Source organism: Triplophysa rosa, linkage group LG9 (genome assembly GCF_024868665.1).
Source record: "Triplophysa rosa linkage group LG9, Trosa_1v2, whole genome shotgun sequence".
NCBI classification, from domain to species: domain Eukaryota; kingdom Metazoa; phylum Chordata; class Actinopteri; order Cypriniformes; family Nemacheilidae; genus Triplophysa; species Triplophysa rosa.
Window position 1 is genome coordinate 15,672,644 of NC_079898.1, and position 17,309 is coordinate 15,689,952.

Sequence of the window (17,309 nt, forward strand, 5' to 3'; positions counted from 1 at the left end):
GGTTGGAAACAACCCAGCATTTTGCGTGCAAACAACCTGTTAATTTATAACCCAACAGGTTGTCCCTTTTTGACCCAACCACGGGTTAAAAATAACCCAGCATTTTTTTTAAGAGTCTAACAGCTCTTGGCTTTTTTAAAGGGGTCATATGATACCGTGCATGTTTGTATCTCCTCTTTGCCCCGCCTCTCTGAAAAGCATTGATTTTTTACAAAGCTCATCGCTCTGAAAAGCGAGGTGTGCTATGATTGGCCAGTTAACCAGTGCGTAGTGATTGGTGGAATACTGCAAGCGTGTGACGGAAATGTGACGCCTCTTACCATATTTGGAACATCAGGTTCCAAAGCAATTGTACTGACAGGCACACCCATCTTACTTGCGTATACATTTGGGGCGGTATTAGTCAAATCATACCACGAACTGACGTAGAGTTGTGGGGGTGTGGTTTCACGAGGCGTTTCATGCAGGTCTGGGTCAACATTCGCTTTTTGATAGAATGCATCTTTTGTTCCGACACTTTCATTTTTGCAATTTTACGTGTCTAATACATGCATGGGCAACTTATAAACACACCAAAGACAAAGAAAAACACGTATTCACACCATATGACCCTTTTAAAGGAGGAAGATCGCCTTAAATACCCCACCCCAAATTCCTGTATCAAAAGAAATATGTAAGCACAGAAAAGAAAACTGCAGTTTCATGGGTCTTTAACAGTGGGAAGGACTTGCGTGTCGGAGACACTAAGCAGAACAGCAGGTTTATCTGGCGAAACAGCACTCAGTTAGATCTTTCAGTGAGGTGACGGGAATGTGTATAGCAGTAGCAACAGAGACAGACGTCAAGCGTTAAGGTTGTCACTTCCCGAGACAGACGTAAGTGATTAGCTGTGAGATTAAGTGACAGAGAAACGCAATGAGATTGAAGGGGCGAGCATGTGAAGGGTGAGGATGAAACAATGTGACAGTGACATTCCAACAACATGTTGTTCACATCAAGATATCAAGTTAGGCTAAAAAGGGAGAACAACATGAAGAAAAAAAAGAGGATGACTTCTGAAACACACACATTGTTAGCGGTACAATGATCTGGCATGCACTTTGTCGCATTACACGGGGGGAGAGAGGAGAGCTTACCTTCTACAGGAAGGGAAAATAAATGGAGGGACACAGAAAAGAAAGAGAGCACAAAAAGAAAGGCATGTTTAAAGAGTTATAAGAGGGCAAACGAAAACAGAGGTGACAGCAAAGTAAATGAAGGCTCATTTGAGTAGAGTGATTTCATATGGAAATATTTATTATGCATGCTAAGCAAGCGAAGGGTGTCATCAGTCAGGACGAGAGGTTGAATATTCAGCATTTCAGATGAGTTCGTCATTGTGAAATATTCATTTGAAGATCATTAATCTAATTGTCAAGCGCTGTTGCTGTGTCTGTATGTGGTGATGGCGCTAGTTATTAGACGCTCTGTCATATCACACAGTCACTGAATTCTGAATGTGACTGCGATCGGTGCTGGAAATGGAACAGATTACATTAGCAGGTTGGATGGGTGTGTCGAATTCATTCGCGGAGAAAAACAGATTCTCTATAAAGATACACCAAGCACTCCCAATAGAGCAAAACAGTATAAAATGCAAATCACTGTTAATACTTTATGTAAATATATACTGTATGTTGTATAAGCATACAGAGTAACTGAATCAATCGCATTCGTAATGTTTTTATGGATCACCCAAGTGTAAACGGTGTGTGTTTGTGCATGTGAATCATACTTTATTAGCCCAGGCATCTTCGTCCCATGACGTGAGCTGCAGAACTCTGATGATCTCATTGATCTCAGCGCTCATCTTCTCAAACGTGTAGTTTCTGTTCTTCAGGGCCTCCTCCACGCCGAGACTCCTCGTGCACTTTGTTGTCACAAAGATCTTAATGGCTGAAGTAAATAAAAAACGACTCTGTCATGTCTCCCCTTTCAAGAGCCATTTGAAAATATTACTAACATAATGAAATTGCGTATAAATGATGAGTCCAGCCATCAGGCATTTAATTATTGCTATACGATTTGCAAACACGGCCATAAAAAAGATTCGTCGCTGCTGCAAATGATCCACTATCAACCTGGTTATTTATTGCTGAGCCAACTGCAGAAAGCCAACTGGAAGACGTGAAAATCTCTCCCTGCCTGCAAGGCATGAGCAGCTAAATGACCACAATTATCAGTGTTGCCATATCAACGGCTGGCACACGGATACTGCACCCGAACAGCTGCCGGCTGCTCTCTCACCTGATATGAGCACGGGCAGCAGTTCCTTCACTGTGTTCATGGAGGTGACTAGCATCACGCGGTGCTCCTGGTGCGTCAGCTCCTGCTGCCGCTCGTCGATCATCTTTGCCATCTTCGTCATGCCTGACAATTCCAGAGTAAACAACAATGAATCAACACGGGGGGATGTATACGTATATGATGTATATGAAATATCTAATTGAATAATGTGATAATGATAGTAATGTAATCTTTGAACCTTTGTAAAGCTTTTAGATCTTTCATTATTGACATACAGTGAATATAAAAAGGGAAAATGCCAGGACAATGCCAGAAAATGTTGGGCTCAGCATTATGGATGGATAATTATAAAAAATAATCAAATGTTTTGCATTAGATGATATTTATGAAAAAAAACTATAGAAACCATTAAAGAAGTTAAAATGGTCTTAATGGTTTTAAAGGGATTTGTATTGGTTTAAATGGAAACTATAATTGTGTCTATTGGTATGTGATGGATTCTGTTGGTAGGATGTTAAATCCAATTGGAATAATGCCCAAAACACACTACAGAAAGGAATTTTGTAATGGTTTTAATGGAAAAGCTAATGGTTCATATGGTTAATGAATTTCTGTGATGGGTTCTATTGTTTTTTTTCAGCGGGGGTGGCACATACACAATCAGAATAAAACGGACAAGAAAAGTAGACACACCTGGTCCCAGGTTTTTAGTGTAAGTGACCAGGTCCTCCATGGTTTCCACAACCTCTGCGACTGTCAGGTACTCCAGGATGCCTTTACATACACGGATAATTTTACGCACCTGAAAATGACAAGAAAACGTTTAAACTGCAACTGCATTCTTGGTCTAATTCCACATGTCTCTGCCCTAAACAGGCAAACCCACAATAGCACCATAACATCCCGCCCAGTAAACATCACAGATCCTCGAGAAAGATGATAGAAGAACTATTAATAGACCTCAGAGTCAGCTTTCACCACAGAATGATGATATGATATCTTCCCAGTAGATGTAAATACACACCACACAATCTGACTATAACATTTCATCAGATGTTTTGAAAGTCATACATTTCATATCACTGCTGTATGCAGAGTAGTATCACTTAATATAGTTATTGAATGTCTTGAGGCAGCCTTTTTGTTTGTTTTCTTATTTACAAGCATGTTTAAAGTTTCGTCTTGTGATGAGAAATCTTGTGACCAGCAGAAGCTTTGCAGAACTTCAAAAGTAACTGGCACTGATAGAAGTCATACTGTGTGTACGGCAGCTCTTCAGATCATGTGTTCTGTTTGAGCTCCATTATGCTGCGCCCACACGTTTAACACACATATGGATATGGGGATCACGGCACATTAGGGCCACAAGTTAGTCCGCATGATAAGTGATTCTGTTTAATGTGAACAGCTGAAAGAATTAAAATGATCCAAAGAATTAACATTCAGAATGTGCTCATTCAAAATGCTCACTGTGGATTTTGATAAAGAAAAACATCATGAACATTTGATACACAATCTTTCACACATTTAATATTCCCATCTAACAGTCAAATCATGACACAGTAATATATCACTTTTGACAAGCAAACAGCTTGTAGTATATTCAAAAAAGAATCATCGTTCTGTCTGTCAAATCCCTCCTTCATAAGATATTATGACATTTCCCAGAGCAAAGGATGTGATATCATCAGCAAAGATAATTTTGTGTGCCAGTTCAGCTATGAATCAACAGCACACCGTCAGCAAAACCGCAAAACAGAACCGCTGACACAATTTTCCTCCTAACAGACAGCAAGATCTCATTCTCATTCCTACCTCTGCTTCATCAAAGGTCAGCAGCAGGTCTGATGTGCCTGAGAGGATGCCCCGGGACCCATCGATGAGGTAATCCCGGGCGGGGACAGAATACGGGTCTGTCCTCAGCATTCGAGCAGCCTCTACCAGCTTGGCACTGGCATTCTCCACCCTGAGAAAAACAAACAGAAAAAGAATAATTTGATATGTATATCAGCTGACCTTTGTTTGAACAAAACGGAAAATAGTTCTAAAAAAACTGACAAAAAAACACACATGGATGCTGAGGAGGTATATCAAGATCACTTTCACAGCATTTTTTTCAGTTTATGAACAATAAAACATTGGCAGCACAAAGAAAAAATGCCCTTTTAATATGAAAACACCAGACTGGAGATAACGCTGTATTAATAGATATCAACCAGTGTCCCAGTTGCCCCACAGCTCCACAGGGGAGTGGAATGTGACATGTTTAAGAGAAACCCTCTCTTCATCATTATGCTGTGGTGGAGACCTCGCTATATGAGGCATCACTCCAGTGTCAGTCGTTACAACTGAGCCTATATATATATATATATAAAGAGAGAGGGGTTCACATTTCCTGTCACCAACCACGTGTGTGCTGATGGACGAGCTCTGTGCCAGCTTGTGTTAATGGTGCCAAATGTGTCCAGCCAAATCCTTTGCTGTCTTCTGCTTTCTGTGTCCATCTGCCCAGACATTTTACACAGATGAGTCTGGGACTACAACCACAGGAAAACTTCAAACTAAATTTGTCCATTTTCTGAGTTGAGCTTGTGCAAATAACAACCCTGAGATTGGATGGATTTTAGCAAACTTAAATGATAGTTCGCCCAAAAATGAAAATTCTGTCATCATTTACTCTCCCTCTTATGACTTTCTTTCCTCCACAGAACACAAAAGAAGATATTTTGAAGAATATTGTTAATTGGCCCCCATTCACTTGCATTGGTTTTGTGTCCATATCATAGAAGTGAATGGGGGCCAGTGCTGTTCGGTTATCAACTTTCTTCAAAATATCTCCTTTTGTGTTCTGTGGAAGAAAGAAAGTCATAAAGGTTTGAAATGATGAGAGGGTGATTTCATTTTTGGGTGAACTATCACTTTAGTCTTAATCATATTCTAATACCTAGATTCCAGTTAGCCTTACTGTATAAGTTTTTCATGAATTCTGCATTTACAGACAATCGTTTAAAAAACGATTCCCCATTGGAGCCCAATTAGCTAGCAGTACTGAGAAGCCACACAGGGCCCATATGGAGCTGTCAACTCCATTGCTGTTGTGAGGATACTCCATTCAGCATCAGTGCACCTCTTATTATTAAGAGAGCACTTTATCACAATCCTTTATGTGATTCACGGCCCAGCAGTTGTCGTGAAACGCTCCAAAGTTGTGGGTTGTAGTCCAGTCCGCGCTATACTTCTCATCACTGTCGACTGTTCATTTTCACAATAAAAACATACATTTGGCTGTTTGACGAACCACCTCACCTTTAAAAATGTCAGAAAAAAGCAACAGCAAGCACCTCTACCTCAATGACTTTCTGTATCAGGCTGGTAATAAAAGCACAACCCATCTTTGACATCTCAGAGAGCAGGAAATTGGGGGGAAAGGAGGGCAAGAGACAGACACGAACAGTCAGAACATCAATATTAAACAGAGTCCACACTAAGTGTTCCATCTGCGTCAGCTGTCAAAGTGGCACTTCACACATCTGAGGAGAGTCGAGGGAGAGCAGACATATTTTTTAAGTACACCTATCAATAATGCATCGCTAGCTCGCTGAAAAACACCCCCGGGCTTCCGCACCGTGGGAATGACGCACCAGAATTTTTTTTTATAACTGCATCTCATCAAAACTAACCTACAGCACATTAGTCATTATTTGAATTTGAATTTAGAGTCAAATATCTGCAAGACTTTTGTTTATTTGCATGCCACTAGGCTTTGCAGAAATCTAATAATGCATCACAGTTGATTACATGAATCTACTTAACAGGACATTTTCAAGAAGAAACTGAATGAAACGGACAAACTATGATAAAGGTCCAGTGTGTAATATTTTGGAGGTCTAGTGACAGTAATGCAATATAACATACATAACTACTGTATGTCTTCAGAGGTGTTTAAAGACTTTACATAATGAAGCGTTATGTTTTTATTATCTTATTTCTATCTACATACAACGCGGGTCCCCTTGCATGGAATTCGTTTCTACAGTAGCCCTAAACGGACAAACTGCTCTACAGAGCGTGTTTCGTAAATACGCGATCTCCTTCAGCAAAGAAGCAAAAACGTGACGACATCTTAGTCCTGTGTCAGCCACCGAAGTGCTTTGAAAGGGAGGGGTGAGCGGTGGAGTGATCCGTTGGTTGCAATTCACAACTTCACCACTAGATGCCGCTACATTTCAAACACTGGACCTTTAAAGCACATGACTACTGTGAGCACAGTTGGATGGTGAAACATCAAAGAACATGCTTGGATGCAGTGTTCTTTAGATGTTTGGACAAATCTGTAGAATTTACCATGACTTTAACATCTCTTGACATGACAACCTTGTTAAAGCACTTGGCTTGTTAATTCTGTGCAATGAGCATGTGTGTTAAAGCGTCAATAGCATGGGAATGAGATTAAAGTTGATCTACATTCACATGAGGAGCCCCTAGAGAGACAGGAAGCACAGGACTTACTTAATGAAGGCTGGGGGCATGTCTCTCTTCATAATCTTGTCTTCTGTTGTCTGCACCGTCTCCTTCCCCACCTGAGAACACATCCGAAACAAGCGTGTTTAAACAGCGTTAAATGTGAGGACTACTGGGTTGGGGCACTTCGGCTGACCCAAGTTTGAGTCTTGTCTCACGGTCATTTGGTCATCTTTATAGTTCTGTCAAAAAACATACAATGGCCAAAAAGATAGGTGGTATTGGGGAAGGGACATGAAGACAGCATTTCATTGGATCAAATGAGTGAGTGCAGGATGAGTCATCAATATTTTTCATTCATTTTCATCCCATTTATAAACAGCTAGGTTATACACTCTCATGTGGAAACGTTGTGGTCCTCAGGCAGAACAGACGGACACAGCTTGCTAATGAGGTTGCTCTGAGTATCTGGACACAATGAGGTCCAGTGTGTCTTGGACGAGCCCAGAAGCCAATCTACTGCTGGATGTCTGGGATGCTGCCAATACCTCCACTATCCAATCAGAAACAACTGCCCACAATCTATATCTGCCACCGCACTCTTCAATATTTCCAGAAAGAATATAGTAAATGAATTAAATATTGAATACAAAATACTGACAATAAAAAAAAACAAAGCTTGCTGTAAACATTCATTCAGGATTGTGGCAAACAAATGCAACCAGGACTTGACCAACAACCCATAGTAGTTGAATATTAAAGGAGCAATATGGGGTTTAGCGGCATCTAGTGGTGAGGATGCAAACGGCACCCTTCCCTTTTGAAGCACTAAAGTGTCTGACACATGGCTAAGGTGTCGTCATGTTTTTTCGCTTCTTTGCCGAAGGAGATAATGTATTTACAAAAAGCAGTTTGTTAATTTAGGGTTACTGTAGAAACAATATGGTGAATTCCATGTAAGAGGACCCGCGGTGTATGTAGATAGAAATAGCTCATTTTAAAGTAACAAAAACATAACACTTCATTACGTAAGGTCTTTTTACACACCTGAAGACATTATGTATATTATATTGCATTTCTGTCAATAGATCCTCAAAAAAAGCTACACACTGGACCTTTAAGCGATACATTACATAATAAATCTTGACACAAACTGTCCTTTTCATTCCATACTGTAGTTAAGCCACCTACTGTTGCGGTTGCAAAAACATACCATAAGAGTTACAACATTCTTAATTCAAACCTTACACTCTCAAACCTTTCAAAATCTCATTTTTACATCACATAAAAAAAACTGTTTGATTTTTGGTATTCAGATATCACAAGCAAACACGCTCCCATCCACGTGCCCCGTTTGCCCTTTCACTGGACATCAGGAATTACATTACAATGTCCACTAATGCAGAGATAGCACGTAACAGAGAGATGTTTGTTATCTCTGCACACCACATGGCCGCTTCCCGCCTGCTCTTTTTTCCAATGATGTAATTACAGGAAGGCAGTCGCATCCATTTCTCTGCCCTGCATATCTGAATCATATTTGAAGCAGATTTTCGAGCACTTGTGAAGCTCTAGTGATTCATCAGTTGAAAGGAACATACATTCCCCAAACATCTAGTGAAGACAGAAAGAGAGAATATAATGAGATGAGAAATACATCAACCAGACTAAAGAAGTATATAAAAGAGTGCATTGATTCCCAGCTGATGAGCTGCTAAAGACCACTATGCGCGAGGGCAGTTTTGTGGTGTGCCGTGGACCGCATTCTTATATTTGCCCCTAATGGGTGATGGGGACTCGTAAAAAAGGCTAACTGGGTTAACCTCAGGGCTAAAGTGGGAACAGAGATCAGAGAGACTCCTATCCCAGTGGGGGATGTTTAACAGGGCCAACAAAACACACAGGTGTTCCTGTAGCTCAACAGGTGAAGCACAGTGTGGCCAATGGCAATATCATGCCAAACCAATGACTTTTAAAAAACTGCATATTTAAAGCTTCATCAACCAAATGTGTGAATGTAAACATGAACAAATGCTCAGCTTAATGAGTGTCAATCACAAACATCAGCCCTGTGCAGACTGCTTGCACCCTACTGAATGAAGAATGCTGTGTGGCGTGTTTGGCAGATTCATGCAAAAGAATGAAAGAAATCCCCAGTCAAGTATTCCACTGCAGTCAGATAAACAGGATGTACCCTAGGGAAAAAAACAACCCACCCCAGTAGCCATACCAGTCAAAAAGAGGTCAGGAAAAAACATGTAAGGGATAAAATCTGCAGATTGTGGTATACAGAGCTGATTACTATTGGGACGTGATATTTTGAAAAGCATTATAGGAGCGTCACTCTGCTCACAGGGGCCTCCACCTCACACACTCCTGAGATATTGGACCTGCAACTACATTCCGCTGGGTTATTCTTAGCTCAGTGTACCGGGTCTATAAGGCTGTCTGTGGGGCAAGAAGCAACGGTGGTAAATTAGGATCCCCTGCAACACTTTCTGGCAAACAAGAAGCAAAGAGTTCAATGAAGAAGTGCACAAAAAACAGATTCATAAAGGCACAATACTGAATGACCCATACAGAGCAATTCAATGTCTATTACATACAGGTCAGCTGTCAATTTTTGGTGGTTTAAATACCTATGTGCACTGAAAAAAAATCTGTTGGATTAACATGAAAAAATGATGTACATCAGTTGCACATGTTTACGAAACGGAGACGAAAATGAATGACTGAATGCGCCGCTTGCGCAATATAAAATTTCTGCGCATCAAATTTATAATATGCAAGAATTATATACTGATCAGTTTGGCAGTCGCACCGGTGCGACCATTAAGAAAAACTTGTCTCACTGGCAGGAAAATAGTCACAAAATGCGACCATTTAGTCGAAGTCTAGAGCCCTGAGTCCTCAGCGAAATGTAGTGAATAAACAAACTAAGCTGAAGAAGTGCTCTCTCTCTTGCTCCAACTGGTTGAGGTGTGCGAATGCTCCTCCCGCTCTCCCTGACACGTGGGTGTGCTTTTCCGGGAAAATTGTCCAATAAGGGACTAAGAAATGATGTTACGAAACGGATTTTCATGTTCGAAAAAGCTTTCCGAAACCTATAGGAACGCTGGTGGAGTGTATCGAGCACAGAAATACTACGTCATACATTCAACTCGTTTTTTGACAAGTTGACCATGTCAAGAATGAGAAGACAGTACGTTTAACATTGTAAAGAAGTCAGAATGCACGAAACACCGTTGCACCCCACCTTTAAAGATTAATCCATTTTTATTTTAGTTTTGTTGTAGTTTTTGTTTATTGTTATAATTTTAGTGCTTTAAACTTATTTCAGTTTATTTTTGAGGCAACATTCCTTTACTTAAGTTTTTCCAATAAGTTTATTTTTTAGGTCTATATTTTATTTGATTTCAATACAGAAACGTTTTCATTTTAGTAAACTAAAATAACATTAATGCCAACTGATGATTTCTTACTTGTTGATTTATCACAACCCAACAGGCAGCAGTGCTTTAGGCACCTAAAAGGGAAAATCAATTAGGAACAGTATAAAAATACTGTACACGGCTGTACACAACAGAGACAAAACAACTCATGATACGTGTTATGGGAATACTGTTATGTTAGGCATCTGGTTAATGGACTTTCAGTTTCAGAGAAAAATCTTGCTGCACGAACACCCGATAAAAAGATATCACACAAAACTAGTGATAAACCGATCGGCCAACAAATTAATAAATGTAAGTGCCACATGTACTACTGATGTACCCATTAAGTCATCACTATAGCTATACATAATCCACCTGTTAAACCACAACTGACAGCATGTTATGATGACAGGCTCTCAAAAGACAAACCAAAGGTTAAACCCTGACATGATTCTCATTCCTCTAATGTTTTCTTGTGTATTAGATTTGCACACACAGTGTGTTTTTGTTGCGTGTGTGTGTGTGTGTGTGTACGTGTATCATTTGTAAGAGAATGTTATGGGGACCTGCAGTCAGATGCCTCTCTCTGCATTCACTCTCCACTGTGGCTGTTTATATAATAAGGCTCCTTTTCCGTCCCAGCGCACTTTTATCTGTCCACTGTTTACTCTTCCGCTCAGAATTATCGCACATTGATTCTCGCAACCTTCGCAAAGACTCACGACTCCTTTTAAAGGAAATTCTGCGGTCCACACACTGCTAGTCCATAAAAGGTTCCCCTCCTGCACATTTCTCCCTGGCAAACAAAGCGTATGATAAAGACAGACACGGGAGGCAAGGATGCATTGATTGTGTATTTATGATGCATAATTAATGCAGAGTGCTTATAGCAGTTGTAGCCTCACTAAAAGGCTGTTTGATCTGAGGTTGTGTGCATTAGTGCTGATAATGGATTTGCAGAGTCGACCAGGTCAGCAGCTGCTTCAGCCCGTCAATCAAAGCCAATGTCAGATGTCATTAAACACAATTCACATGAATTCAGCTAACAGGCATGAAAAGTAGGGATTCAAAGAACGCAAACAAAAAAAGAATATGCCTCAAGTGCTTGCTTGTAGATTTTATGAGGGTTATGAGTTCAAATCTTTATTTAATGCTTGCCGCTAAGAGTAAAGCATAAAACTAACTCTTACTTTGTTTGCTTGTGGTCTTTAAGCAATTAAGGTCAAAGGATTTGGTTTGCTCTCCACAAAAGAGGGGCCAGAAGAAGCAGATCATCTTCAGCTCAGTTATGCAAGGACTTTCAATGCATGATTATATAGAGTAAGATACCTAAAGTAAAGAGGTGGTGCCAGAGTGAGGCAAGCGGCTACTTATATTCTCTGGTGGGTAATTAGAAGATAAAGCGAGCTCACTTCTCATGAACGCACGTTTGGGACTTCAAAAAAAGACCAGCATCCCATCATATATAGTTACACAACATACTACTGCACAGCATCTGACAGCTCAGTAATGAATGACATAAACATAAAAGGAAAGAAAGAAAGAAAGAAAGAAAGAAAGAAAGAAAGAAAGAAAGAAAGAAAGAAAGAAAGAAAGAAAGAAAGAAAGAAAGAAAGAAAGAAAGAAAGAAAGAAAGAAAGAAAGAAAGAAAGAAAGAAAGAAAGAAAGAAAGAAAGAAAGAAAGAAAGGTGTCATAACTAGGGGAACTACTTAAAACAAACCTGACCAACTTGACACAATCCCAAGACGCCCTAAAGAATTTTGACTGTCTAAACATAGAACAGTCTCCAAGATACAGACCTGGCTTTATAGTGAGAAGAGATATAAAGCGTTGGTTTCTAGGCTTGGCTGATATGTTGGACACTTCAGCAGTAACAGGTGCCACACATGAGGGGTGGGGGTGCTCTAGGGTGCGTCTGAAGACACTGACACCTTACACTTCCTCAATCCAGCGGGGAATCACTTTCCCTGGGTCATCAACCACCCCACACCCCAGCCTGGCACTGAGACTGTGTTACTTCCCAGATCAGGGGACCGATTTATTCCCGGACACAAAATGCTCACTACCTATTTGTGACTTACTCATGTAAGAACCTATTAGGTAGATTCTTCACCCCAAAGAAAAATTCTGTCATCATTTACTCACCCGCTTTCAAACCTGTATGACTTTCTTTCTTCTGAAGAACACAACAGAAGATATTTTGAAGAATGTTGATAACTGGCCCCCATTCACTTGCATTGATTTTGTCTCCATACTTTGGAAGTGAATGGGGGCCTGTGGTGTTCGGTTATCAACTTTCTTCAAAATATCTTCTTGTGTGTTCTGCAGAAGAAAGAAAGTCATGCAGGTTTGAAATGACAAGAGGGTGAGTAAATGATGACAGAATTTTCATTTTTGGGTGAACTATCCCTTTAATAACAGCTGGAAGTTAAACACCTTACATATAAACAAGAAGCAATGAGCAAATGTTTACCCTCGTACAGTGAGACGCCGTTCGTGCTTGGACATAGCAAATAAACATAAAACTCACAGACAAAACAGAAACTCTAAAAAAGAAAAAAAGAGCAGAAAGATATAGAATAGAAAGTCTATACAGTGTACAGTGAAAGTAAACGAAGGCTAAATACAATTTTTATTTACATTTAGGTAGTTAAGAATGTGCTGTTTAAAATGTTTAAAGCTCTCCTGATTCAAATTAATTCATTGTGTGAAATAAAATGTGTTTTTAAGACCGTTTAACGATATTTATGTACCGAGTCTCCCTCACTGCGATCTGAGGAAGCAGAACATACCAGCAAGATTCAATCTGGATACTGTGGATACACTGGAAAAATAACGAACCAAAAGTCTTTCAATTTCTACGATTTATGCTTCTGTTTTTGATGTTTCTTGGAAACAACAAAAGAACTTAAAAGTACTTTTATAAACAGATGAGCTCCTTGAACTGAGAAGAATACAGTCAATAAAGGCTCTTTTGTGCTCCACACACCCTTTAGCTGCATGAACCAGCCATCAGTTCAGTGCCAATTCACTTGTTCAACATACTGTAACTACAGATATACTGTTATTCTCATATTCACACACAAACACAACCTTTGAGAGTTCAATAAAACAATGCAAAGGAATCAAATACGCACTATTCTTTTGTATAGTCGCACAAAAGTCATAATGCCTCTGATGTTGCCTTCCTTTGCAAGCAGTGACGGTGCGTTTAAATGCTCTACAGTGACAAACCAATGCTCTCATTCATTCAGTCTCCTCACTCATCCATCATGATCATGTGATTTACATCCAACATTATCTCCTTTAACCACACCATAAGAACCTCACATATGGTTTAAGTTGGTCACTACAATTCCTATTGCAATACTAGACTTTAACATGTTCTTCTACAAAAATGACTACAGTAAAACACAGTTTCCTTTAAAAGGCCAACAAAGCTGTACATTTAATTAAAAACGTTGTATTAACAACCACTGTCATCACAAAAGAAAACTAAAAATAACTGAAAGCTTTGATATTCTGTATCATGATTTGACAATACTAACAATAATTGTGCATGTTGGCAGAAACGATGCTTATCATCGAAGGGGAAAGTTCGTAAATAAAGACAAACGAACAACAGATGCACAAGAGAAACGGGCTGTATGGATGACGGGACGCGTGGGATCAGACTCTCACCCGCACGAGGTTGCTGACAGCCGCTTGCACTGCCGCCACAGGGCTGGTGAGATCTGGGATGGCTTTCCCATCAACTTCTCCCTCCTCGTGCATGATAACCAAGTGGGATATCTGCTGAGCCACTGGCTCCAGGATACTCTCTATCGTCTTGGTATGGAAAACTGGCATCCTGAAATATAAATATCCTCAACACAAGTGAGAAAAAGGCACGTGTTCGCTCCAAGCAATGACTTTGCCCTGCTTCCCCCCGTTATGTTTTCCAAGGGCACCACGAACCAGATGTCTATTACCAAGTCATACAAGAAAACAGCTATAACATCCTCACCGACCGACGCCTTCTGTGCGTAACCAAACCAATGCGACCGGTGAGTGAGAGCGAGGGCACGACTTGACAGTATGAGCGTTTGCCAACCAATCAGCGCAAACGTTTCACACCAGGCTCGGGAACTGATTGGATGTGCTGTTTCCACTCTCCTCCGCCCCTCCCTACCTGTGATAAGAGCTTCCCTAACTACGTCATGCGTTCAGTGGCCAAAATTGGAATGCGTCGGACTGGAATGACCAAGTGAGGATTACATATGACTCAATTATAGGCAGTGTGAGTAAAACTGATATTTACTGACAGACCATGCAAACATTTCTATACATACGTAGACTGCAGGCTCTACTTTATCACACCTGCATGTTAGTATTTGTGCAAGTGGACAATTTCTTTTAATGTAGTCATGTTTCAAAGTCGGTTTTGGACTATAATTCTGTTGGGAATCACACAAGTTCAAGATTCTGTGTAGTACCTCTTAAGAAACAGTCTAATAGCACGTACACCTAATTTGAAAGACATGAGGAAATACTAATACACTTGTATTACATGAAACATGTAGTTAATGTGGATAATATATTAAAAAACAACATAAAAAACGTTATGTGGCCCTAACATAACCTATGTTAGACCTCCGCAAAGAATCAATAACGGTTGAGTAGTTTTAATTTAATTTGATACAATTTGGCCTAGACAATATATATATATATATATATATGATATATATACAGTGTGTGTGTGTGTGTGTGTGTGTGTGTATAGTATATGTATGTATGTTTATGCATATGTGTATATATATATATATATATATATATATATATATATACATATACATTAATATTAATACAAATTAAATATAAAATAAATAGTTGTATTACTAGCCAGACCGATAACCAATCACAGACTGGAAGTTGAAGTGATAGCCTAGTTCACCAAAAAATTAAAATTCTGTCATCATTTATTCACCCTCTTGTCATTTCAAACCATTATGACTCACTTTCTTTCACAGAACACAAAAGAAGATATTTTGAAGAAAGTTGGTAACCGAACAGCACTGGCCCCCATTCACTTCTATTGTATGGACAAAACCAATGCAAGTGAATGGGGGCCATTCACATTCTTCAAAATATCTTCTTTTGTGTTCTGTGGAAGAAAGAAAGTTATACAGTTTTAAAATGACAAGAGGGTGAGTAAATGATGACAGAATTTTTGGGTGAACTATCACTTTAACTTCGGGCCAGGCGCGTGTGATACTGTAAAAACAATTAAGAGTGACAGGGGCAAGTTGCCAAATTTTCATATAACATACCTATAAAGTCTTTGTACCTTTCATAAAACAGACAAATTGGAAGAACTAGCATGCAAAAATATAAAATGATTCGGCCTTGTAAAACTCTTCAACTTACTTACAATGTGAAACAGCAGGAAAAAAAGAAAAAATGTGTGACAATGAGAAACCAATGTGACACTTTGCCTTGATACAAGTGCTCCAACCTGTTACAAATGATAAATATGTTACAAATTTCCTTGTCATTAGAAAACAATACATTTTGACTAAAATCTACCTTGATAGTGTAGTTAAATAAATCGTTGGGTTAAATTAGCCCATCAGAAATATTTTACATTTGAACCAACAATGGGTTAAAACAACCCGACATGGGTACATTAACCACCCACGGTTGGCTTTGTCCTTTTTGACCCAACACGTCAAAGAGTGTAGGATTTTTAAGATTTCAAGATGAAGCCATGATAATAATGTTTAGATGTTATCATTATGTATAATTCACAAATGATGTAATCCATTGTATTTTTTTCCACTCCCTGTTCAGTGCTAATATGGAAGAAATCTCACAAGGCTACAGTAAGGCTACCAAATAAGGAGAGATTTAAATGGAAGAACAGAGAAGAGCCTTGCAACACTAATAAGGTAAATTGTTGATTATATATACAGCAGCTGCCACTGAATCTTTTACATGTACAGTCACTTGAGGGAAACTGCTTGTGTATGTAGAACATTGTCTGCAGTGTCTCAGCCCAGACAGGAGAGCTCCAGCTGTTTGCCATGTCCTCTTTCTGACAACAAAAGTTGTCAATCAAAATGCATATTATTATAATAAAATGTAAGTTCTCTTGATATTTTGACACTTGGTCTGTTTTTGTCTTCATCATGTCAGTCTTTGTTTTGATTATCCGTAAAAAGACGAGCAGGACAACTATTACAAATACAGATTGATTGTTTATAATGTTTGCTAATGAAAAGTCATCTTTAATCCATAGAATGGTATCCTTATTATCATATCACTATTTATTGGTATTGAAACTTGAACAGTGCAGAACTGCTGCCATGGCTAAGGTGACTAATGCTGTGCTCAGCAATTTCATGTAGCGTTCTGCTGACTTGTCTGTATTTACTGCATGTGCAGGTGATGTGATTTTATTGCTCTCTCTTTCTCGTACACACACAAACAAATTTATCCTGTATACACATGTAAAGGTGAAAATGCACAAAGTTTGTGTTATTTTTATATCTAATCAAATATACAGCATTTTTGTGATGGGACAGGTTATGTCAAAAATTAATACATTTTCACTTAAATAGCTCTATTGATAATGGGAAATGTTGCCTCCAAAACAAATCATTTTAGTAGTATTAATTTCACTATATAAATGGTTAATGAAAGCAGTCAGAATACATATACCACCACCATATGGCAACACACCTCTTTATAAAGTTTTAGAGAACCTGAGATAACTTGAAGCAGTAAACTTCATTCAGATCTATGACTCAGACTGGCTTCAGTTATTTATATCTGCCAAAGTGGCTGTGGATACCATATTTTAACAGGAATATGAAAATATGAGAGACATTCTGTCAACCATATCTCTTTCTGAGAGGATTTTACCATTTTAAAAGCCCATGAATACAAAAAGACATTGTTTTGGTCTCATTCACCACAACAAAATTAGACAATTGCTGCACTTAAGTCTATGAAGTAAATTAAACATAACACAATAGATTTTTGACCATTTAACATTACGTTACCTGCACACTTTTCTTCATCAAATGTTTCATGAAAATCTTTAAAAACGAACATTTTCTAAATTCCACTAATAAATTGTATGTTTA

At 39.1% G+C, this 17,309-nt stretch overlaps 1 protein-coding gene across 4 annotated transcripts in view; it reads right to left on the reverse strand.

Moving 5' to 3' along the window:
* Positions 1–14,215, reverse strand: part of vcla (vinculin a) — a 33,376-nt gene extending 19,161 nt beyond the window's left edge. For all 4 annotated transcript variants that reach the window (XM_057342100.1, XM_057342101.1, XM_057342099.1 and 1 more), the window contains exons 1-6: positions 13,864–14,215; positions 6,796–6,866; positions 4,102–4,252; positions 2,980–3,088; positions 2,287–2,409; positions 1,775–1,935 (exon numbers count right to left, since the gene is read on the reverse strand). In XM_057342100.1, coding sequence (XP_057198083.1) covers positions 1,775–1,935; positions 2,287–2,409; positions 2,980–3,088; positions 4,102–4,252; positions 6,796–6,866; positions 13,864–14,031 — 783 coding nt within the window. In that variant the 5' untranslated portion in view covers positions 14,032–14,215. The remainder of the gene's footprint in view (positions 1–1,774; positions 1,936–2,286; positions 2,410–2,979; positions 3,089–4,101; positions 4,253–6,795; positions 6,867–13,863) is intronic.
* Between the last annotated feature and the right edge of the window lie 3,094 nt (positions 14,216–17,309).